Raw genomic sequence first — 25,495 nt, 5'->3', positions numbered from 1 at the left:
TGTCCCTCAGCTCTTCAGCTCAAGGCTAGCGCTCTACCACTTGAGCCACAGCGCCACTTCCGGCTTTTTTCTTTTTGCTTATGTGGTGCTGAGGAATCGAGCCCAGGGCCTCAGGCATTCAAGGCAAGCGCTCTACCACTGAGCCACCTTCCCAGGCCCCAAAAGCAATGTTCTTGTCCACATGCATTGTGACTGGTTTGGTAGGGGCTGCAGCCTTTTCTTCCAGTATTCATGGGGACCCTTGTCTGCCTTTGTGTCCTCTGTGTCCAGGTGGTGCTCCCCACATTCATTCTGGAGAAGCGGTCTCTGCTGGAGATGTATGCTGACTTTATGGCACACCCTGACCTGCTGCTGGCTGTGGCTGCTGGCGCCACACCAGAAGAGAGGGCCATTGGCTTCGTCGAGTATTATCTCACAGCCTTCCATGAGGGCCGCAAGGGGGCCTTGGCCAAGAAGCCCTACAACCCCATCATTGGTGAGACGTTTCATTGCTCCTGGGAAGTTCCCAAGGACAAGGTCAAATCCAAGAGGACTGCTGCCCCCACTCCCACAGACTGCCAAGAACACCCGGTAGCCGATGACCCTTCCAAAAGCTACAAACTCAGGTTTGTAGCTGAACAAGTTTCCCATCACCCACCCATCTCCTGCTTCTACTGTGAGTGCAAGGAGAAGAGACTATGCATCAACACTCACGTATGGACCAAAAGCAAGTTCATGGGCATGTCCGTGGGGGTCTCTATGATCGGGGAAGGTAAGCCAGATTGCATTCAGTGTTTGACTTTTACACAGTATTGTGTACCCGATAGACAATTGCTAAGAAGATTTTTGACATTTTGTTTTCGACTTGGGGAGTGGGTGGGAAGGAAGAAAGGATTTTGGACCAGGTTTGCTAACTTCCCAGTGGGTTGCAGGCGATGAGACACAGCCTTTGCCCAACCAGCTGCCTTGCCTACCAGGGTCATCCCCTCTGCACATGTGCATGTTCTGCCTTATGTGAACATTTGCCTTCCAGTCTTGCATGAATATGAGAGTTGGCTCCAGATGTGTGAAAATGCATTTTTATTCATCCTCACCAATGTTCTGGCTCTCACTGAGCATAATAGTGCTGCTGTCTATTCAAAAGCTACTCATAAAAATTCCCAAGGCAAATCTTTTGACTCTTTTAGAAATTCTGAAGCAAGAACAGAGCATAATCACACCACTGGTGGGTTGTTCGTCCTTATTTTAGCGAATAGCTGTGAATGAAGTTTATGAGTTGTCTGAAGAAGTCGATGATAATCCTTGTTAAATTGAGGTGTCTGCGTTTGGTGGCATTTTGACATTTTTGCGTCACAGATCCCTTGAGTCTCTTAAGACTGTGATGTTCTTCCTGGAAAAAAATGATCTTAACATAAAATTCAGCATTTTGCTACTGGAAATATATTGACGCTAAAGGACTCTTTCACACCTTTAGTGAGTGCCTACTAGGTGCTTAATGTTGTGTAAGGAATTATGGATACTTGGGTAAGCAAAAGACAAAAGCCCCCACCAAACCCCTGTACCCCTATCTCCTGGGGAACTAAGTAATGTGCTATGCTTAGAATATGCTAAATTCTGTAGAGAAAACATGGTTAGGAGTCTGGGATGTCCTGCGAGAGGAGTGGGTGAGCTGTTAAATGAGAGGGTGGCACTTGATTGGAGACCAAAGGAGGCAATGAGGGACCTGGCCGCAAAGGCCATGAGGGAAAAGAAAGAGAGTAAAAGACAGAAAGAACACAGCAAAGGCCTAGAGGCAGGCTGGTCCCTGCCTCTAGGAGAATGATCAGGCAGAGGAGTGGCCAGACAGAACCAGGACTAGTTACAAGTAATGCCTGGGTTTCATAGGTCAAACGCAACTGCTTGTCCCAGGAACATAGGGCAGAGGAAGGAGATTTAAGTAATACTGAGGGAAGAGGCAAGATGGCTTTTCAGTTCCCCCTCCCATGTAGACATTTGCTCTAGGTTTAAATTAGAGGAAGGGCTGAGGGCAAGGGAGGAGAGGCATGGATAATTATTTAATCATCATGCTCACAGGTGTGTTCCAGGGCCCCAGGTGGTCATCGTCTTAGGACTGGTCAGGCAGGCAGGATCCTCTTACTTAAGAATCATTGCTATGTGGAGTGGGAGGGTAGGTGGGTGCTGAGGACAGAATGGCATCACTTCTGGTCTTAGTATGTTTCTCCACCCATCTTGTCCTTCCTGGATTCCAAGATGGCTGCAAAGTAACTGCACGAGAGAATGGCTCCCAGCCAAAAGACACAGATACAAAATGGAGGCCAGGATGTCAAACTTGCAGTTACCCTGAAGAGACTTGCAAGCCCAAGTTGAGGAGTCAGTGGCTTTTTTGTTGTTTTCTCAAAAACAGCTTCCAAAGTTCCTGTTAGAAGATGACCTGTGTCATGTAGGGCCTTGCGGCCCATGGCTGGGGATGTGACTCCTACCTACACCAAGCGAGCGGCAAAGCCACACTTGATTGGCTTCCTTGGTTTTAGGCGAGTGTGAACGCAGAATGGCCTCACAGGGAGTGTGGGTGCTGGTACAACGTTGCTTGCCTTGTGGCAGCCAAGAAGCAGAGAGAAGAGAAGGAGGCAGGATTCCCAATATCCTCTTCCAGGCCACCCTCCCAATAGCCGGATTTGCTTCCTCTAGTTTTCACCACTTCCAGCAATGCCACACACAGGATGGAGATTAAGCCTTTAAACAGTGAGCCTTTGGGGGGATATTTAAGATCAAATCCAGAATACACAGATGTGTTCCAAGCTAGAGAGCCAAAACGGTTGGACTGTGGATCCCATGTGTGTGAGAGTGAGGATGGCTGAGGTTTCTGACATGGAAGGATGGCGTAGCTCATATCTGAGGTTGGGAAAATGGGGGTTGGGACTGGTGAGCTGGTGTGGAGGGAGAGTTGAGGATGTGCCGCTGGCTGTGCTTTGGGTTAGACAGGTAGGTGAAGGGCATGGTAGGCAGCTATACCTGCAGGCCATGTTTTCAGAAAAAGGCTTCAGCTGGGGTAGAAATGGGGCCTTTAATTAAGTCTCACCACTAAAGAGCTTGCTGTGTGAGTTCCTAGTCCCTGCAGCCCTCCAGCATGAAGAGACCCAAAGAAGCAGGTGGGACACTCAGCCATGGAAAAGCAGAAACAGTTCCCCAAAGTATATTTGGAACTTTACGCTTTGACTTATGCAAGAGAGATCAGAACTTGAGAAGGTTTAGGGAGCTGGACCCAAGGCCACAGGCTCAGGAGAGTGATAGCAAGAAAGGGGGGGGGGACTTTAGTTTACAATCAGGACTTCCAAGGCCCATTCTCATGGAGGTATGAGATGGGCATTCTCTTGTGGGCCTGTGCTCTGACTCCAGTCCTGTTTTCCATTCCTGAACTCAGCCTTCTGCCCAGGCAAGGGGCAAAGGATGGCACTGTTGGGGGCAAAGTCACGCAGCAGGCAGGTCTCCACTAATGCATCCTAACCCAGGCTTTGAGCACGAGCTGAGAGCTTAAGATAACTCAGGACCTCTGTGGGAAGGATTACGTTTGTAACAGAAAGTGGGAGCATCATTAATCTTGATTTGACTTATCTGGAACTTGGTGTTTTCATTGGTGGCTGAAGGCCTGCCTCATACTGTGAGGCTTGCCCTGGTGAGCTCTCTCTGATTGCTATTCAGGAGACTGTTAGCATTCTGTTTGATTTTATTACTTGGCTGGGCACTGGTGGCTGATGCCTGTATTCCTAGTTACTCAGGAGACTGAGATCTGAGGATCGTAGTTCAAAGCTAGCAAAAAATGTCCCCGAGACACTTATCTCTAATTACCTATCCCTTTCCCCCCCCCCAAAAAAAAAGCAAAACAGAAATGGAGCTGTGACTTTAGTAGAGCACTGCTCTTAAGCAAAAAAAGCTCAGGGACAGCACCTAGGACCTGAGTTCAAAAACTACATTTCATTACTTGTTCCAGATTCCCCACATACTACCTTCTTGGAAGAGGGAAGATGGTTGTTTCTAGAGAAGTTGGCAAGGACACTTTCCACCTTGAATCCCACCTGCTTCCAGCAGGGTCACCTCCTTCCCTGTAACAGATTTCTTGGTTCTGCATCCACTCATCTGAGAAGTAGTTGTATCTCCTTGATGTGGGTAAGGCCTTGCCGCACATAATCCCTGCTTGCCCAGTGAGTTCAGGGGACGACACAGCATAGATGACCTCCAGCACTAACACACAGGCAGCAAAGGCCTGTTGTGCAGGATGGTAGAATGGTTTTGATTGGATTTGTGTGTGTGTGGGGGGGGGGTTGATGCTAGTTCTGGAGCCTGAACTTAGGGCCTGGGACGTTGTGCCTAGCACAAAGCCGGCACTCTACTACACCTGCATTTCCAGCCTTTTATTGGTAAATTGGAGATAAAAGTCTTAAGGATTTTTCTGCTCCGACTGGCTTCAATCACAAACCTCAAATATTAGCCTTCAGATTAGCTAGGATTTGATTTTTTTTTTTTTTTTTGATCATGGGGCTTGAACTCAGGGCCTGGGCACTGTCTCTGAGCTCTTTGCACAAGGTTAGCACTCCATTACTTTGGGCTGCAGCTCTACTTCTGTTTTTCTGGGTGTTAATTGGAGACAAGAGTCTCATGGACTTTCCTGCCCTGACTGGCTTTGAACTATGGTCCCCAGATCTCAGTCTGCTGAGCAGCTAGGATTGCAGCTATGAGCCACCAGTGTCTGGCTAGGATTTGATTTTAAGTTGGTGAATAGTAAGCTAAGTGGTGGTGATTAGTAAGCTAAGGGGGCAGAGCTGGAAGGCCGTTCAAGAAGGGGGTGCTCCAGGCAAAAGAGAACAGCAGGTACAAGGGCCATGAAGCTGGACTGTGGGGCTGTGGTGCTACACAATCCCTAGGGGGCTGCTGTGGCAGTGGCAAAGGGACGGGCAGAGGAGGGGAGGTTGCAGATTATGAAATCTAGGCTGTAGTCCTGGAAAGATGTGGATTTGTTTTACTCAAAGTGAGATTAGAGCCCCTGGAAGGTAGACATGATTGAGGAGCACCAAGGGCTGCTGTGCGAGGAACAGACAGAAGGTGGGAGTGGGGAGTGCACAGCAGTCGTAGAGACAAGTAGCTAGGCACCAGTGCTCACACCTGTAATCCTAGCTACTCGATCTGAGGATCATGGTTAGAAGCCAGCCTGGGCAAATCTGGGAGACTCTTATCTGTATCCAGTTTAACCAGCAAACAGCCAGTTGTGGAAGTATGGTTCAAGTGGTAAAGCACCAGTGGAATGAAAAAGCCAAGCAGGCGATGCCCTGAGTTCAAGCCCCAGTACACACACACACACACACACACACACACACACACACACACACAACAGTTGAACACAGTTTAAACTTGATACATCAGGAATGCTTGGTAGAAGTATTTCTTGATCACATGCATTTTCTGGAATATAGAAAATGTCTCCACAGATCTTTCTGGAAGTTCCCTACTCAGCAGAAATGCTTGTTGCTACTAATCGAGCATGGAAAAGAAAATGAGATTTTGAAATGGAACATGAAGTAGTAGCTATCTTCCAGGCTCTGAAACAGGGTCTCATGCTGTTAGATGGACATCTGGGAGCTTTCCATAAAGGCAGATTTGTAAATCCATTTCCTTCCCTCCCTCCCTCCCTCCCTCCCTTGCTTCCTTCCTGGGGCTTGAACTCAGGGCCAAAGTGCTGTCTCTGAGTCTAGCACCGTACCACTTGAGCCACATCATTTGTGGCTTTTTGGTAATTAAGTGGCGAAGCAGCTCCCCTTCCCCACAGTGGAGAAGGGGGTGTGTAGTCTCTCTCCCAGCAAAGGAGGAAGTATATAGCTGTGTCCCCAGTGCTTCCGCTTAAGTCCCTGTTTCTCACCAGCAGGGCACCTGGTGCTTCTGGACCTGCACTTGTGGAGGTGCTGAGTTTCCTGCTCTTCCATTGTCCCCTGAAGCCACCCGAGAGGCTTGTCAAGACCCAGAGCCTGAGCCAGGCACTGGTGGCTCACACCTGTTATCCTAGCTACTAAGAAGGCTGAGATCTGAGGATTGTGGTTCAAAGCCAGCCTGGGAAGGAAAGTCTGTGAGGGTCTATCTACAGTTAACCACCAGAAAACCAGAAGTGATGCTGTGGCTCAAAGTGGTAGAGTGCTAACCTTGAATGAAAGAACTCAGGGCCAATGCCCAGACCTTGAGTTTAAGCCCCACCATTGACAAAAACAAAAAACCCAGAGCCTGGGCTCCCACTGAAAGGTTAAAGTTTGAGGCAGTGACCACTTGTTGCTTGTTTCTGTCTAGCAAAGCAACACGTGGTGGCAATCCAAACACCTGGTTGATTGTGTGCCTTTATAAGACCTGCAAATCCTTAACTCGGGGCTCTCCTCCTAGGCTCCGCTGTGTCGGAGTGTAGGACGAGGCCCGAGCTGCAGCCCGTTTAAATAAAACAGCTGTAGAGTCTGACTCTCGGTGGTCTTCTTGGTGGGGGTCCTGCGACCTTGGCATAACACCACCAGACCTACAGTCCAGGGGCCGGGCCTTCAGTCCACTCGTAATCCTGCTCAAGGGTGAGGAGCCTCACGACACGTACCCTGTCTTCAAGCCCCCAGGTGTGGCTGGTCCTGAAGTAGAAGTAACTAGCTGCAGAACATCTTAGCTGTGAAGAAATCCGAAAGAAGATTCTGGAGAGACTGAGGAAGGCCTCACACAGGGTTTCTGGTGTTCATGGACCTGGGCAGGGTAGAGCCCTTGGGCCACAGCCTGTCAGTAGTTGCATCTCTTTTCTGTTGATCAGGTGACCTCTGGAGCCTCTTGGGATGCAAGCAAGACTCAAGGAGACTCCCCAGACTTCAAAACTAGGCTCTGGTTCCTGTAGAGCTCTTTAGGGGTGCAGAGGGAGGTACTGTTCTACCTTTAGATTCTCTGTAGAGTCCAGAAGTTGGATTTAAAGTAACATTTTTCAAATAAGCGTCACTTAGTACCAAGGGGGCCTCGAGTTAACATGTCTGTGTAGATCTGTACTTTGATCGGCACCTTCTCTGTGATTCTCTGCCTTCCAGACCAGTCTCACTCAACAAGCTTAATTTTTTCCATTTTTATACAAATACATAAAAGTATTTTGACTCAGAATCAGATGCTGTCCCTTAGCTTTTTCACTCAAAGCTGGGCTCTACCACTTGAGCCACAGCTCTACTTCAGGCTTTTTGGTGGATAACCACCAGAAAACTGGCACTTGCCTTGAGCTGAAGAGCTGAGGGACAGCATCCAGGCCCTGAGTTCAAACCCTCTGACCGACAAAAAAAGAAAGAAAAAAAGAAAAAGAAAAAAACCCAAGACATTCTTAGGCCAGGCATGGTGGTGCCACCTGAAATCCCAGCATCTGAGAGGCTAAAACAGGAAGATTATGAGTTCAAGGCAACATAATATAGACTTTGTCTTAAAAAGAGAAAGGGAAAAAGAAAAGGGAAAGGGAAGAGGGGAAAAGGATGGGAAGGGGAAAGAAGAAAAGAAAATCTCAGCTGGGTGGTGGTGACTTTCACCTGTAATCCTAGCTACTCTGGAGGCTGAGATCCAAGGATCACAGTTGGAAGCCAGCCAAAATAATTAGCAAAAAGCCACATTAGAGGCATGGCTCAAGTAGTAGAGTGCCCGACATGAGCAAGAAAGCCGAGCAAGAGTATGAAGCCCTGAATTCCAGCCCTAGTACCAACACAAAAGAAAAGAAAGGCTACCTCAGCTGTGTGATCCGGCCTTCCAAAGTTTTCATTTGTGACGAGTTAACCTTCTTGCTTCCCTCCATCTCACTACATAGCCCTGGCGGCGTCTGCTTCCCAGCACAGCTCATGATGTTTCTCTTTAGGTTTTCCTTCCAGTTCTTGAATATTGATCTCATGTCTGCTATTTTTTTGCCTGCATTGAGCTGCCCTCTCAAAACAACTCAATTTGAGAAAGCCAGACCTGAAGTGAGCATTGAATATAAAAGCGCTTATCAGCCTCGTAGCTCTTTCTGCAAGGATCCTGTACCAATGCTATGGGCATGCAAACACACTGTGCAGCACTGAGTCTTGCATGGCACCCAGCTTCTGTGGGGGGTAGAGGAGTAGGATCAAAGTTGGAATGAGAGCTTGAGATACCTCGGCTTCCCAGGATTCAATCAGGGGAGCCCACTGCAAGCTGGCGCAGGGGATCATAGGAAGCCAAAGGTACCCCTGTATTTGGTGTAGTAGTGTCACTGGCAAGTGAGTAGAGCTATTTATCTGAGTCGTTTGCATCTGGTGAGAGAAGATTGTAGGTGAGACGAGATGGAGTGAAGCTGGGAGCCAGTGGCTCATGCCTTGTAATTTCAGTTACTCACGGGGCTGAGATCTGAGGGTTGTGGTTCGAAGCCAGCCTGGGAAGGAAAGTATGTGAGAGTCTTATCTCCAAATAACCGCCTGAAAACTGGAAGTAGTGCTGTGGCTCAGTGGTACAGCAGTAGTCTTGAGAGTAAAAGCTCAAGGACAGCGCCCAGGCCCTGAGTTCAAACCCCATGGCCAAAAAAAAAGGGGGGGGGAGTAAAAGTAGCAGTTTATTGGGAAAGAAGTATGGTAGAGAAAAGCAATTTCCATCTTTAGTGTACATTCAAGAGTATTCATGTTCCCAGGGGAGTCTCAGGACTAGGGTCTCCCCTCAGGATCTTGGTTCTAGGTCCTCCTGTATCTCAAAGGAGAAGGATGGAGAAGGTAGTAGTGAAAGATGGAATAGAAAAGTGTTCTCAGCAGGAGACGCTGGAATTGGCTGGAATGCCACAGCTCTGAGGGCAGCACTGCCACCTGCTTTTATTGGGAGAAATCTAGACAGGCTGGTGGGTCTTGGTGGGTTGTTGGGTGGAGATTGGGTGGACCTTCGTTTGGTGAGAACTCTGATAGATGGCTTGGTTGACAGAAGAGAGGTGCACCTGGGCATACTCAGGTTTGTGTGGATGGCTGTGTATAGATTCCTCGTAGAGATTGAATCATCTCAGGTGAAGCTCTTCACATTGTGGGGCTCACAGATCATTGTAAGCTTTATAGTCCTTGTCCCCAGAGCAAGTGTATTGAGTGAGAGCTCTGCCAGATTAACTTCCTCAATGATACTTGGCACCAGTTTACTCTATGTATGTGCGTGCATGCATGCATGCGTGTGTGTGTGTGTGTGTGTGTGTGTGTGTGTCTGTGCACACACATGCTGGCAGTGAGACTTTAACTTAGGACCTGGTCACTGGTCGCTATCCCTAACCTTTTTTGTCTAAAGCTCTACTTCTGGCTTTTTGGTGATTAGAGATAAGAGAAACTGGGATCCACAGATGTCATCATCTGAGTCGGTAGGATTACAGGCTTGAGCCACCAGCACTCAGCTTACTAGCATCTTTTATCTGCAGCATTTGGTGGTCTCTCTAACTGCCATTTGGCGGTTTGGGGTATCTGAAAGCCAGGGGAAGGTCTGTTAAGTCTGTTGCTGGATGTGTTCTGGATCAGTGGCCCTGGTGACCAGGGACCCTTTGATGCCTGTCTGCCTGCCTCAGTGGAATTGTATGTTCATGTTACATGTATTATATTTCTGACCGGGGCGGGGGGGGGCGGAGTTGATGCTGCTATGGCATCTGCAAGTCAGGAATCCATGTTTGTCTGATGATTCATTGATGTCTGTTCACCATGTGCCCTCAGCTCCCTGGCCAGTGCCTGGCACCTGGTGGGTGTGGCAGCATGCATTTGTCCCAGGAGCTTCTTGGGTCTTACATGTCCTCTCATCCATCAGCCTGACTCTCCCTCTCTTCCCTGGAGGTGTGCTGAGTCTTCTGGAATATGGAGAAGAGTATGTTTTCACCCTGCCCAGTGCCTACGCCCGATCCATCCTCACCATCCCATGGGTGGAGCTGGGAGGGAAGGTCAGCATCAGCTGTGCCAAGACGGGCTACTCTGCCACGGTGACTTTCCACACAAAGCCCTTCTACGGGGGGAAGGTCCACAGGTAAGAGGCAGGTAGGCTGGGGGGAGGAGGCTTTGGTTTTGTCCAATTATGATGCCTTCACATTCCCCTTGAATTCCAGCCAGGTGCTGGTGCCTCACACTTGTATTCCTATCTACTTGAGAGCCCGAGAGCTGAGGATTGTGGTTCAAAGCCAGGGTAGGAAAGTCCATGAGGCTCTTATTTCTAATTCATCACCAGAAAACCAGAAGTAGAGCTGTGGCTCCAAGGGGTAGAGTGCTAGCCTTGAGCAGAAAAGCTCAGGAACCGTGCCCAGGGCCTGAGTTCAAGTCCCATGAGAGACAAAAACAAAAGATTGAGTTCTGGCAGAGGAGTAAGTTGTAAAATAAGACAAAGTGGCAGGTCTTGTTCAGAAATTCTAGACACCTCTTTCCCAAGTCATAGGGCAGGATTCTGGGGGGAATCTCTGGCCATGCATTTGAAAATACACCCCAGGTAATAAAAAGCACTTTGTCTTGTTACATTCCCCACCCCCATCTCTCCCCCCCTGACCTTCTTCAGTCACAGCCTCTTCTTACCCTGCTGTGCTTTGAGCTGAAGACTTGGCATCTCCAGAGTCCCTGAGCGCTGGGTCACACCTCCGTGCCGCTGACAAGCTGCTTCTCTGCTTAGGAGCTGGGGAAACAGGTCTTCTGCAGGAGGAGAAGTTTCGGTGGGAGGAGCCTGAGTGCGTTCTTATGGCCCCCTTCCAGTTCTGCCCTTTTCCACGTGGGCGTTGGCATGAGGCACACATGGCTGCTTTGGGGCCAGGCTGCAGATGGCGCAGACCGGCTCCCATGAGCTGGTCATGTCCAGGGCCACCATGTTGGTGGATGACATGCCATGGAAATTGGCAGAGGTGTGCAAATGTGGGTTTCCTTGTGAGAGCCTGCTGTTTGTTGTTATCTGCACACCGCCCACCGTGCGGCCTCACCCCTGCCCCTGGAAGCTCCTGTGCCCAATTGCACCCTGGGCTGTTGGGAGCAGCTTTCTGCCCAGATGGGCTGTTGCTCATACCAGAAGCGGAGACCGGGGAATGCTCAGGCAAAGGCTCTTTATTTTAATTTTTTACATACGTTTGTTTTCTTTTTTTATTATTTAAGTAGTTGTACAAAGGAGTTGCCATTTCACAAAGCCATCTATGAATACAATGTCTTGATTAATGTGACCCTTTGAACATTCTCACCCGTCCTCTCCCACCCATCCCTTCCCTCATCCTTCTTAATTTTGTAGGATATACATTGGAATCTTGAGTGTACTTTCTCCTCCTCCTCTTTATTTGTCCACCCCTTTCCCTTTGTGCTGATACTGGGGCTTGACCTCAGGACCTGGAGCTCTTACTTAGCTATTTTTGCTTAAGGCTGGGGCTCTACCATTTGAACCACAACTCCACTTCCAGCTTTTGGGTGATGAATTAGAAATGAGAGTGTCACAGACTTTCCTGCTGGCTTTGAGCTATGATCCTCAGATCTCAACCTCCTGAGTAGCTAGGATTACAGGTATGAGCCTCCAGCACCCAACTTACCTTATACTCTTTTGGTGGCTAAATATAGTAGTTTTGAAGTTATATACTGAGCTGCTTGATTGATTTTCCACCCAGTGATGTGTATTCATTCCGTGTTTGTCTCTGAAAGCTAAGATAAGCGCTGCTGCATTGCTGTGTTTCAACTAATCTGTACACTATTCAGATTGAACCACTTTTCCCATCTTTTTCCTGGGTCAGTGATACGAGCTCCTATTTTAAGACCTAGTGTTTGGATCCCTCTTTCCCAAGCCCCCAGAAACCCCTCTAACCCTGAGGGCCCTGTTTTGAATCTTTCCCCTTGGCTTGTATTTCTTCAGGGTCACGGCAGAGGTGAAGCACTGCCCCACCAACACCATTGTCTGTAAGGCCCACGGGGAATGGAATGGCACCTTGGAGTTCACCTACAGCAATGGGGAGACCAAAGTCATCGACACAACAGCCCTTCCTGTGTACCCAAAGAAGATAAGGCCCCTCCAGAAACAGGGACCCATGGAGTCCAGGTGGGAACTGGTCCGTGTGGCTCCACGGCTCAGCTTTCCTAGTGGCTGACCAAAGGGCATAGGGGAAACTTCCAAAAGCACAATTGATACAAGTGGATCAGGGCCCATGTTCTGACCCTGGTAGTGCCTCCGTTTCTCCTGTCTGTGTCTTGGGTGTGGACAGTGTAGCTCTCCAGTGGGTCACTTCTGTAGTTATCATGAACACGGGGCCTTGCCCTTGCCAGGCAGATCTCTAGCCTGCACCATACTCCTTCCTCCTCCTGCTGCTGCTGCTTGAGCCACGCTTCTACCACCTGAGCCACACACCCCAAGTCCACTTTTTTTTAGCTTCCACATATATGAGCACATAGTGTTGGTGTTTCTGTTTTTTTTTTTTCTGTTTGTTTCTTCTTGATGGCTGAAGATTTTTCCCTTGTGTGTACAGATCACACTTTCTTTATACTCATCTGTTGCTTCAGGCTTTCCTCTTAAATTAGGCACTAGCGCAGTAGAAACAGCAAAGGCTGTGTGGGAGTCAGACCTGGCTGACCTACCTTTTTTTTTTTTTTTTCTTTTTTGGGGTGTGTATGATACTGTGGTTTAAACTCAAAACCTCATATTTGTTAGGCAAGGTGCTCTATCACTTGAGCCATGCCTCCAGCCCTGTCGGATCTGGCTTCCCATCCCCTCTTGCAAAGCTCTTGTTGCGGTAATATGTGGGCCAGAGGGTCACACTCCCTGTTATCTGTTATCAGTGAGGCTGGGGGAATGGGAGCTGGAGTGTGACCTTGGTGTTGACCTTCCTCGGAGGGTATTGCTCACTGTCCCAAGCAGCCCCCCTGTCCTTCTTCAGCTCCATGAGGTCATAGTCACGGCTTCCTGCTGTACCATGCCAGCCTATACAAGAGTTATGGGCCTGGTCTCATGAGAGAGCCTGGAGAGCGGGCAGGGAGCTGCACCACTGGCCGTCCTGAGGCTGTGACATCACAGCTGCTGTTGCGGTGGTTGGAAACACCTGTGTGGCTGCCCTGCTTTACCATGGTGCTTCTCTGTCCTTACCCCGTGGTCAGTGTTTCCTAGAACCATGGCCGGCACCTAAGACGGCTGGAGGAGGACGCTGCTTGGGAGAGGTCACCTCTGCCAAGTGTGGGCGCGGGTGGAGGTGATAGCTTCTGTGTCCTAAACCCATGTGTGCATGTGCACACACATATGCAGATAGACACACAAAGGCATGCACTCACACGCATACAGACACACACAGGAACATACACAAGTACACATGTAGAGATATATACAGACACAGCAACACATAGACACACACAGATACACAGGCACACATATGCAGATACATAGACACACACAGATACTCAGACACATACAGATACAGACACCGATTCCGACACATACACAGACACATAGACAAGCAAAGATGTGCACACAGGCCTGTGAGCACGTGCACACACAGGCGCATAGTCCAACCATCTTTGTCTTTCAGTGCTGGGATCCCTGGTGGGAAAGCTGGCATTGTTCTAATCTACCAGCTGGACTTTGGGCAAGTCAGTTCAGCTTGCTCCTGGGACTCGTTTCTGTAAAGTGCAGACAACAATGGAGCATGGAGAAGTTAGGTGTGGGGTTAGAGGAGCGGATTGGGAAGATGCTTACAAGCAGGTGGTACATGCCCTGTGGCCCTGGTCACCAGCAGCCTCCACCCCAGCATGGGCTCTGAGGAAGGCTGCTGTGGGGCCTTGTGCTCATGTCCCGCTCTGCTCTGGCAGCAGTGGCCCCACTGGTGGCTCTGCTGATGCTTTCCCCTCCTTCCTGTATCCCCAGGAACCTCTGGCAGGAGGTGACCCGAAACCTACGATTAGGGGACATTGAGGCTGCCACCGAGCAGAAGCGGCGCCTGGAGGAGAAGCAGCGCGTGGAGGAGCGGAAGCGGGAGAGCCTGCGGGTGCCCTGGCAGCCCAGATACTTCACCCAGGAGGTACCGCTGCCCGCTGTGTGCTGGGCTCACCCGCCAGCCTGGCCCCAGGGGGAGCTAGGGCTTCCCTGGCGAGCCTCGCCGTTGGATGGACGGGGAAAGACAGGGCAGGGAGGTCCTGGTTTGGAGTGGAGGCAGTGTGGCTCTAGTACCAGCTTTGGCTCAAGCTTTTGGACAGCCTTTCTGTAACAATGTTCATGATGTATGAACTCTCCACACGCAACCTGCCAGCCTCTTAGGGAGGGAAGGAGGGAGGGGATTGCAGACCTGAGGACTTCTACAGCCAGGTAAAGAGGAACAAATCAGAGCAGAGCATGGCATAAAGGCAAGACCCCCACAGCCCATCTCCAGGCCAGGGGAGCTGAAAGCATCTGAGGATGGCCTGCCTGGTGGAGTTTTGCCTCCTTTGGGGCCCCATGGGTGGCCATATTGGGGTTGGTTTCTGTGGCCCTTTTATGTTTGGGAAGTCACTGGGAGGCATTTCAAGGGCAGAGTGGGAAGTTAAGAAACACAGGAGCCTCTTCTGAAAGAGCCTGGTGGGAAGCCGGGGACAGGAGAGCCTGGGGGTGGAGAGAGGGGAGCATTTCCTGCCAGGCCAGAGATCCTTCATACGGAGCCAGGAATCTGGATTTTTCTTTCCCCCTGAGCAATCTGATACGCATGATGAATGCATACCAATCAGAATGTTTCTGTGGGTCGTTAGCTCAGGTCTGCTAATCTAGACATAAAGCTAGCAGCAAAGTGACCTGGGGTGGGCTAGAAGCCCACTGTCCTACTGAGTGAGGAACTGAGGCATCATAGTGGATCTTTTCAGCTCTGGCCCCTGGTTCAGACAGGACAGCTGCTTAGCGAAAGCCTGCCTTTCAGCTCACCGTGTGGGGATTGTGTGGGAGCCTTGCCCAGGTGAGGTCAGTCTTCGAGAATCCTCCCACGAGGCAGGCACTTGTCTCTCCAGCACAGCTGTTTTCCTCAGCCTCTATGGAGAGTTGTTTATTAAAGAACAAAAGGCCACTGAGTTCTACCTCTGGGGTTTCAGAAAAACCTATAAGAAGTGTTGCGGGTGGGCAGGAAGAATGCTGGTTACCCCCTAGAACTGGAGCACTGCTCTAGCACCAGGTCTGTAGGCCATTTTGAGTCCAGTCTTTTAATCAACTGACACTCCATGATGAGTTCTCATGTATTGATCTGCTTGTGACTGCTCCCTGCTGGAATCTTGCTGAACGCACCCCTCTCAGGCTGTGGGCTAGCAGGGCATCGGTAGCTCCTACATAGGAGACACACCTTTGCCTTTTCTTCTACCCATCCATTCAGCCACCGCTTCCTCTCTTGTCCCACTGTCTCCAGGGGCTGTTTTGCCAAGCAGTTCTTCCTGATGTAAATCACCAAGTCTCCTTTTATTATTTTCTCCTGAAAGAATAGAAGATCTCTGGGCTCTGAAGGCAGTCAGGCTGAGAAGGGCCATCGAGCCTACCAGCGTGGCTTGGCTGTGGGATATCTGTGGGAACAAGGCCGGCCGATTGCACGTCCTGGGCTTACATTGTAGTTTCTGCCTAGTAGAGGTAGATCTTTCCTGTTCCTTCTGCAAGATCTCCAGTTAATACTTTGTCTTTTTTCAGGGTGATGGCTGGGTTTACTTCAACCCTCTCTGGAAGGCACACTGATGAAGTGGCAGTGCACGGCTTTCCTACACAACCCTGTTTTTGTAGAAATTAAAGTGGTACAGTCCTGCGGTTCTGTTGGCATTCACTGTGACCTCGTTAGCGTTGGGAGAAATGGTAACAGCAAAATTGTATACTGTGAAAAACACACCTGCAGACTCTGCTAGAGGATTAACTGTACACGAGAGCCATTTGGGATGTGTCCACAGTGTTCACACACAACACAGTGGACACACATCTGTGTTGTTACACACATGGATACTGCACTCACCAAGATTTAATGGGTAACCCATGAGCTCCTTTTTTTTTATCAATGAGGGTTGAAATTTTTTCTATTTTCCACTTTGCCAAACAAAAAACACTAAAACACAACAACCCATTTTGCACTTACAAAGATGTTCTCACGTAGTCAATTCCTGTCACAATGAAGGTTGAACGAGCAGTGAGCATGGCCCAATTTATTTCCCTCTAGACAAAACGGCTCATTCCTGGTCAAGGCTGGTGGCTGTCATCTCTTTAACTGTTGTGATCTTTAGCACCCAACTGCCTCTGATGTTAGTCCACACCCAGGAAAGAGAAGAGGCTCTTGGTTGTGGATGGGATGGAGAGGAGGCAGTTTAAGACAGCTGTGGGAGCCTCCCAATTGGAGCACCCCTGGAGAAACCAGTGAGGCCCACTGGGGCGTTTTCTTCCCATCCTTTGATAGTCATGCTCACGCAGCATGAGTCATACATTCTTTTATTTTTTTGTTGGTCGTACGGCTTGAACTCTGGGCTTGGGCGCTGTCCACTCAGCTCTTTAGCTCAAGGCGAGCCACAGCACCACTACTGGTTTTCTGGTGGTTTATTGGAGATAAGAATCTCAAGGACGTTCCTGCCTGGGCTGGCTTTGAACCGTGATCCTCAGATCTCAGCCTCCTGAATAGGTAGGATTACAGGTGTGAGCCACTGGTGCCCAGCATGGTCATACAATCTTTAGAAGCTGCTTCCTTTACTGCAGAAAACAAATCATATGGAGACTTCACTACTTTTATTATGAAAAAACAAAAAGGGCTTTAGAAGTTAAATACATGCATGCATACACAAACATGCACAAACCACCACCTCATCCTTGTGTCTTGTTTGGGAAAAGGAAATTGGATTTCAGTTTTTTTCTTCAATGTACCTCTCTGGTTTGATTCAAACTCTGCAAGAAAGCCACTGTGATTAAAACCCTCATAAATCCTGTGTGAGTGTACATCCCTTGGCTTTAGTCCTCAGCCATTACAAATGAGGTCAGACATGACCCAAACAAAAAGGAAAAAAATGGCTTTAGCTCCATGCTTATTTTTTACTGTGCCACTTCAGTGAGACTTAAAAAATTCAGTCGCATGAATGCTTCTCTGTAGTTACACTAATTTTGTGCCTTTTGTCTGCTTTCTTAAGACCAATTGTTCACTCTTTGTAGATATTAGACAAATATATTTCGATTAAATATTATACCCTTCTGTGTATCTGTGTTACTTATTTTCAGGGATTCGGAAGTTCTGATGGGTCATTGTTGAAGGAGCTGTCCCATCTATATCAAACTGTTCCATCTACATCAAACTTTTTTTTAACACAGTTTGAAAACCTACATGACAAAACTTTTTGACACGTTCATTATAAGTTCAGTTTTTTGTGTGAGGACTTATTGCAGGAAGTTACAGTATAAGCTCCTTCAGGACTAGTGTTAAAACATCTCCGTGAATAGTGTTTGAAAGCATTTCCTTTCTCTGGATAGATGCTGCTTGGAGGGGGTGGGGGAGGGGACTCTTCAACAAGAAGACTGAAAGTAATCAGGATGGTGCTTTTAGATTTTCCCATCTTGCTAGAAAACATCAGCCATCTGGGAAATATAACAGGGAGAAGCCTTGCTTTTTAAGCATGGTGGCTATATTTTGCTTTCTTGAAATTGTATAATATCAAATACTAGATTTGTAGAAAACATATTCAGCTCAGATTAACTGCATAGCCATATATCCACTGCTGAAATAATAGAACCTAAGTTTACCGTGCCCTAAAAGACACCATCCCACACACTTGTCTCTTTCTGTATGCCTGATGCAGTTAACTGGCCCATTATCATCTGCTTGCATTCTACTTGTATACACTGTGCATTTATAAGTAGAATCCTTGGTTTTGGTTGTATGGGCACGTTGTACAAATAGAATCATACCGACAGGTTGCTTATTTAAGCCAATATTTTTTCCATGTCGTGAGTTGTTTTAATCATTTTCTTTTTGTTGAAGTATAATTCTCTATTCCGCCTTAGGATTTTGACTGTGGTGGGGACCTCGTGTCAGCTCATACTTACTGCACTAACCATATGTTCAAGGTTCCTCCATGTTGTTGCACATTTCATTTTCCTTCCTTTCTTAAAAGGCTCATTTACTGACCCATAGGGATAAACAAATGTTTGCTCAAGTCCCTTCTTCTACATCTTTCAGTTGTACACCCAGAGGTAGAATTTGCTGAGTCGTGAAACTTGTGCAAGTTTTGAAGCACTACCGTCATTTCTCCTGGCAGCTGGCTGCATCATTTTGCAATCCTATCAGAAAAGCAGAGTCCAATTTCTCCACATACTCAATACTTACTTTTGAAATTTTAATATGCTATTTCATTGAAGCTTTGATTTGCATTTCTGTACCAGTGAAGCTTCGCATCTTGTTTTTTTGGCATTTGTATATCTTCCCTGGAAAAATGCCTGTTCAAATCCTTTACCCACTTAAGAAAAATCATTTTTGTTGAATGTTTTTATTTTGAATTAATTTTTTCCAAGACAAAGACTTGAACTCCTTGGTTATTGGAGGCTTTCGCTTTTTAACTGGTGCTCTCCCTCCTGAACCATGCCTCTAAACCCCTCGAATCCATGGAATGTGTAGTTTGTGGAGTATTTTCTTCCTTTCAGGGCAGATATTGATGATTATTTGGTGGTGGTGCTGGGGATCAAATCCAAGGCCTCCTGTATTTTATTTTTTTGTTTTTCGCCAATCCTGGGGCTTGAACTCAGGGCCTGGGCACTGTCCCTGAGCTTCTTTTGCTCAAGGCTAGCACCCTATCACTTGAGCCACAATGCCACTGGCCTCCTGTATTTTAGACAAATAGTTTAGCATTTAGCTATACCCCTAGCTTATTGTTAGTTTTTTGATACATGAAAGTAATTCTGATGCAATTTTTCTTTTGCAACCTGTGGTTTAAATGTCGTATCTAAGAAATCATATCACTAATTTTAGTGTCATGTTGCCTTTGATTGGTTTTCCTCTATGAGTTTTACAGTTTTAGACTATAGACTTTTGAACCATTTTTATTTGTGTGATGGTGTAGACATGTGATTTTTCCCAGCAGCATTTATTAAAGATTGTCTTTCCTCACTGGGTGGCTTTGGCACCCTTGTTGAATCATTTGGCTATCTACTTGTTTACTTCAGGGCCTTCTACTCCATGGTCTATATGCCAGCATTGCTATTTTGATAACTGCAGCTTTCTAATAATTATGAACTCAGGAAGCGTGAGACTTTTTTCTTTTTACAAGAATGGTTTGGTAATTTAGAGTCCCTTGAGAGCCCACATACATTTTAGGATGGAGCTTTGTATAAAATTTAAAAAGAAATTTGATAGGGATTTTAAGCACAGTGTTGTAACATTTTCTTAATCCATGGACAGAAAGATATTGTTCCTTTTTCTCTTAGTCTTTTGGCATTGTCTTGTGGTTTTTTAGCATGTAAACCATCCCCACCTTATGTTTATTCTAAGTAATTTTTTATACCATTTGGTATAAAAGTGTGGATTATTGTTGATCTTAAAAACTGCTTTTTGTGTATTGACTATATATCCTGTAATGTTGGAAAATTTAATATTTTGTTATCGAATTATGGGTTTTCTAGATAAGAGAAAGTCATTTTCCAGAAGACAATTTTACTTCTTATAGACACCTTTTATTTCTAGTTCTGGGCTAAATGCCCTGGATAGAATGTTGGAGAAAGTTAGAAGCAGGTATCTTTGTCTTGTTCCTAATCTTAGCAGAAAAGCTTTTGGCCTTTTTTTTGTTGCTGTTTTCGATTTTAGTCTCATGCAAAAGTATTCTTTTTATGCAGCTGATCATGTAGCTTTACCCCTTTATTGTGTCAATGTTCTGAATGTTAAGTTCTTAAACTCTTGAGTCCCACTTGATCACGGTTTAAATCCTTTTAATATGCTATAGAATCTACTTTGAGCTAATATTGACACTGGATGTTGACCCGTTTTCTTATTGCTGTGTCCTTTTTTTGTGGGGGGGGGGACTGTGGGCATCAAAGGTTGAATTAGGAATATTTCTGGAAGAATTTGGTAAGGATTGGTGATAGCTCCTTTTTAAGTTTTTGGCACAATTTACCCATGAGGCCAATCTGCTTTTGGTTTTTTTGGCTTTAAATTACTGATCCAATCTTGATACTAATTACATTTCCTTTTTTTTTTTTTTTGTTGGTCATGAGGTTTGAACTCTGGGCCTGGGCGCTGTCAGCTCTTCAGCTCAAGCCTAGTGCTCTGCCACTTGAGCCACAGTGCCACTTCTGGTTTTCTGGTGGATTATTGAAGAATCTCATGGACTGTCCAGCCCGGGCAGCTTTGAACCGAGATCCTCAGATCTCAGCCTCCTGAGTAGCTAGGATTACAGGCGTGAGCCAAGGGCACCCAGCTCATTTCCCTTTGTGTTTCATTCTTGGCTGGTTTTATTTCTAGGAATCCACTTATTGGAAGATGGGGGTATGGGTGTCCTTTGCTCACAATGATACCAAAGAATACTCATAATAATCCGGTTTACCTTTATAGGATTGGTAATGTTCCACTTTTTTTCTAATTTCACTTAATGTTTAAAGATCTGCCAATTTTGTTCATGTATTTTTTGAAATTTTTAACTTTTTAATTTTCTCAATTTCTGGTCTGTATTTCCCTCTTTCTGCTTACCCAACCCCCATACATTAGCGTTCTAATTAGGTTGTGATTTGAGGTAGTTTAAATAAAATTCACTTGTAGCTTTATCCATTTTTTCTTTTCGGTCATGGGGTTTGAACTCTGGGCCTGGGCCTGGTCTCTGGGCTCAAAGCCCTGCACCACTTGGGCCACAGTGCCACTTCATGTGTTCTGGTAGTAATTTGAGATGGGTCTCACTTTCCCTTTGAACTGCGATCCTCTGGTCTCAGCCTCCTGAGTAGCTAGGATTACAGATGAGAGCCACCATTTTTAAAACTAAAATGTCGATATTGTCCAATTTACTTGTGTTTTATATATTTTCTAATTTGTGCATCTCCTGCTTTTCTAGTGCCAATGCACTGTGACCAAGGAAGATACTTTACCCAACTTCTTTTTTACATTTTACTTAGAGCTGCTTTGTGGCCTAATACAGAGATTCCATGTACATGTGAGATGTGTTTGGTGGGTGTAGTAGTTTCCTCATTGATCCTGTCTGGTTGTTGATTGGCTATTCAAAGTGGGGCATGGAAGGTTTTTTGTTTTTTAAACTGCTCCAGAATTAATTTGTCCCTTTAATTCCAACAGTTTGCTTGATATATTTCAGAGGCTCTGAAGTGCCAATAACTGTGTCCTAGAGTCTTGTAACATACTGTGGTACGCCATTACTGGAAGTTTCACATGGTTTGTTCCTCATAGCAATCACAGAAATTTAATGGAAAATTCTAGAAATAAAAACAGCTCATTGCTTCAGTTGTGTACTGTTCTGAGTGGTATGGTGAAATATGAGGCTGCTCCACCTTAGATGCAAACCATTCCACTGCTAAGGCTTACATGCTACATATCCATTAGCTCTCAGGCTTGTATTCAACCTTTATAGTTTCAATGCACTGATTGACACCTCATTTTAGACTTTGTTTCATCTCTGTATTTTGATACATTATGTCCTATTTTTAAGTATTTCTTGCTGTGCCTAATCTGTAAACAGTATGGTGTTTTACAGGTATCCCCAATTGGGTTCTTGGGATGAACATCTATGCATAAGGGGGTGATAAATCTTCCCCACCTTTTCACTCAGTCTTTTACAAGTAATATATCTTGCAGACAGCATTATTTGTATCTTAAAATGTTTATTCTGCTCTTTTGGGGAATTCTATGCATTTATAAAGAGGTTACTCAAAAGGAAAGACTTGAACGATTTTTCCTTCATCTTACAGTTTATATAAGGCGCTACTTTCTCGATGACTGTCTTTTGTGTTTGTAGTGATAAAATTTCTTGTATGTGGTATACCTTTTCTCTGTGACAGATTATTGTAACTAAGATGTTTTACCAGTTTGAAAGGCTTGTTCTTTACAGCTATTTCTTACACTTTCAGTGTAACCATTAGATTTATGCTTCATGGCTTTCTCTTAAATCCTGTAAGACTACTAGTAATGAGCCCAAATTACTACTATTTGCCTGTATATTTGCTTTTTCCAAAACTTGCGATGGGAAGTCTGTAGCATTAACCCTGCCTGCCTCAGCCTTTATCCCAGAATGTCTCCATTTCTCCTTCTTTTGGTAGACATAGCTGAGGTATTTTCCCATGAATACCTTTAAACATTACACCACTGCCTCCGGACCTTTCATATTTCTGTTGGGAAACCCCTCGTCCTATTGGCAAGCCATGTTTCTCTTTGGCTATTGAGTTTGAACTTATAGATCCCCTTACTTGGAGGTTAGTCCATTTCTTGGACTAACTTAGCTTCTGTATTCTAGAACTTGGAAGTTCCTGGCTTCACTTTCTCTGAATCTGTTTTCTGAAATCCCCTTCATGCAATGTTGGTATCAAACATGGTTTCAAATAAGCAGCCATCCTATTCCCATTCTATTTTGTGTCTGCTGTTAAGATAGAAATGCTTATCTCTTACATTTTCCTTTAGCCCTGTGAGCACAAGTTCTATCAAACCATATACATTTGATGCTCATTTCAAGGGATATTTTCTTCATCTGACTGGGCCATGTTTGTTTCTTGGTATCTTTAAAAGTAGCCCTGTCAAGTCGTTAGCTTTCCAAGACTCCTGATTCAGCCTCTCAAAAAAAAATAATAAAAAGCCTGTGAAAAAGCAAGCCACCTCTCCTTGTACACTGGCCCAAGCCCAGGGGAGACCTTCACTAATGAGGGTGTCTTCTAATCTTTGGTGCCAGCCCAGAGTGAAGGTCATTGCCGGGTTTGCCGTACTTGGGACTTTATGAACTGTTTAGGGTTTCCTTTGTACAAAGCTGTTTTTAAATGTATTTTTCCCCAGAGCATTGCTCAACCTCATTCTCAAGAACTTTATTGTGTCTTTTTACGCATAATTCATCTGACATGTCTCTGGGTCTGTAGAATGACACCCAGAAGTTTGTCTGAGTACTGCTTACCATTTCCCAGACAGACCACTCTCTGCAATAGGTTAGCCTTGTTTAAACTCCTAGATGAGGCAAAGGAGAGCCCAGTTTCTAGGCAGGCCTCACCTCACTCATTCCTCCCCCTCCTTAGTGCACAGTATGACCCAAGAACAGTGCTAAAAAATTCCAGTAACATTATTTAAAAGCAGACATGTGTAACCCAAAAACCCAATGCAAAGTACACTTAATCATAAATGCCCATTCCCAACCTCATTTTCTCTACCTTCCCAAACTTGAGCGCTCTTCTAACCCTGCTGACATTTTCTTTGTTTCAGTCCTATGTATACAACCCAAAGCACACATTCTAGTTTTGTCTGTTTTTAGACTAATTGAAAACACACACTAAATACCTTTTATATGGTTCTTTAGCTCAATTTTTTCTTGACATTATTAATGTTCCTTTAAAAGCAACATGGTTTTTTCCTGTGTGGCGGAAGAATTGCTAGGATAAGTGTATGCATCCCTTCAAATGCACTAATGCCAGTTTCCCAAGTGATCTTAACAGTTTAAATTGTCAGAAATGTGTGAGCTCACTTCTGTACATTCTCTCCAATACTTTAGTTGACCTAATGGGTAGAATGTTCATTCTCATATATTTTCTTGGCATTTTGATTTTTTGTGACGTGCCATAATAAAAATCATTTTTGTATCTTCCTAAGAGTTTTATATATATAGATACAGTAGATATTAGTTGTCAGTGACAAAACAATGAATACATCCTCCATTTTGCAGGATAGCTTGTAGATAGAATAAAACATGCATTGACTTTCAAGAGTCACAGTAATGGTGTACTATATTAATTTAAGGCCACATATAAATCAGTTGAACTGAAAATACAGAAATAAACCAATAGTTTGATCAGTTTTCTACATATATATGTACCAGTTAAATATGGAAGGTATAGTCTTCTAAGCAAATTATGTTGGATCAACTGATGGAAGTATAACACACATTTTAACAAAATTAAGTACAGTACGCACCCACTGACAGATTCTTTTAATCTTCCATGAAGGAAGGGAAGTAAAGCCTTACTAGTACCCAGCTTTATGTTGGTTAATGTACTTTTTTACTTATTTATAGGACTGTATCTTTTTTTTTCCTTCAGCAGGAAATAGGCCTGATCCTCTGGTCCATATTAACCTATTTTGTCAAAGGAGGAATACATGATTCATCTAGAATTGTTTAACAGCACAACATATTGAGACTACAAGAGAAGACTGTTGTTAGTCATGATCTTATGTTTTGTTTCATTAAGACTTATGTTCATCACCACAGCTAATTTCAGAAAGGCAGATAACTGATATTTAAAATATCTGCAGGTTGGTTTTAAGATTTAGAAATACAATTCCCAACGCAGGAAAACCCCCTATTTTCTATCTTTGGAAGGCACAAAATTAGGATTTGCAGTGTCTATTAAACAGGCCCTGTAGCTATTACTGGAGATGTGCATGCCATGTATGTCATTGTATACAAAGGAAAAATTATTACTAATATTTTACTTCTGATAGTAGTAGACTAGGAGTTTAGACCAATTCCCCAACTAAACAGAAATAGACCAATTCCCCAACTAAACAGAAATAGAAAAGTGTTAATACCTTTTAAGACATGGTAGCATGAAACTAGATTCACTAAATGAGAATAAAGGGATGGAAATTCTTATGTCTAGCACTTGGGGTCATTTTCCTTTGGGAAGTAGACAGTGGCTAAATGATAATTTTAACAATTGTATAAGAGTAAGGTCTGCTTGAATGAGCTCCTTGGATCATTTTAGGTTGGGAAAAAGGAACAATAGCTTTGTATACAACATCCATTCTTAAAGTACATTAAGGCAATTCTGGTTGGTTTGTTTCCCTACGTATCTGACATATATAAAAAAATCGAAAGCACCATGTAGTTTAGTGCAAAAAATTCTCCCTCCTGATGAGGTAATTCTGGTTGGTTTGTTTCCCTGGGTATCTGACATACATAAAAGAAAATCTAAAGCACCATGTAGTTTAGTGCAGAAAATTCTCCCTACTGATGAAGTAAGACCACAACAATGACCAGAAAGAAAACTGCAATAGAAACAACCCGCTGAACTATTTTTTTTTATCAGTTTCAATTCTAGTATTTAACAGAATAAAGATCCAAAAGAGACAATTATAAAAATCAAAGTCTAATTATGTTTAATTGGTATCAGAAGAGAGTATTATTGAACTTAAAAAACTGATGAATACCAAGTCACAAAGCTGATAAAAAATTCAAAGTAGGTTATATGAGATGGATGAAAAAGATACGTAAACACCATGTGAAAGCTTGTGTGTACTTTAGACACAAGCCTGATCATTTCATAAAACTGACATTCCAATTTACCAATAAGAAGTTCCAAATGGGTACTCAATAATGTGGAATTAAAACATGAAAAAAGTCACAATTCATGGAGAAACCAACAAATCTATAAAAGCGTACAATGTTAACTGTAGTAA

General features: G+C 45.1%; 1 protein-coding gene across 1 annotated transcript in view; it reads left to right on the top strand.

Annotated features, from left to right (window-relative positions):
* Positions 1–16,000, top strand: part of Osbpl10 (oxysterol binding protein-like 10) — a 166,585-nt gene extending 150,585 nt beyond the window's left edge. Inside the window, exons 9-13 of the mRNA XM_013028467.1 lie at positions 271–751; positions 9,807–9,993; positions 11,833–12,015; positions 13,825–13,978; positions 15,592–16,000. Coding sequence (XP_012883921.1) covers positions 271–751; positions 9,807–9,993; positions 11,833–12,015; positions 13,825–13,978; positions 15,592–15,636 — 1,050 coding nt within the window. The 3' untranslated portion in view covers positions 15,637–16,000. The remainder of the gene's footprint in view (positions 1–270; positions 752–9,806; positions 9,994–11,832; positions 12,016–13,824; positions 13,979–15,591) is intronic.
* Positions 16,001–25,495: the final 9,495 nt, after the last annotated feature.

The sequence above is a fragment of the Dipodomys ordii genome, unplaced genomic scaffold (genome assembly GCF_000151885.1).
Source record: "Dipodomys ordii isolate 6190 unplaced genomic scaffold, Dord_2.0 Scaffold110, whole genome shotgun sequence".
Lineage (NCBI taxonomy): Eukaryota > Metazoa > Chordata > Mammalia > Rodentia > Heteromyidae > Dipodomys > Dipodomys ordii.
Note: the sequence above shows the minus strand (reverse complement) of the source record. Positions and strands in the feature narration are given on the sequence as shown.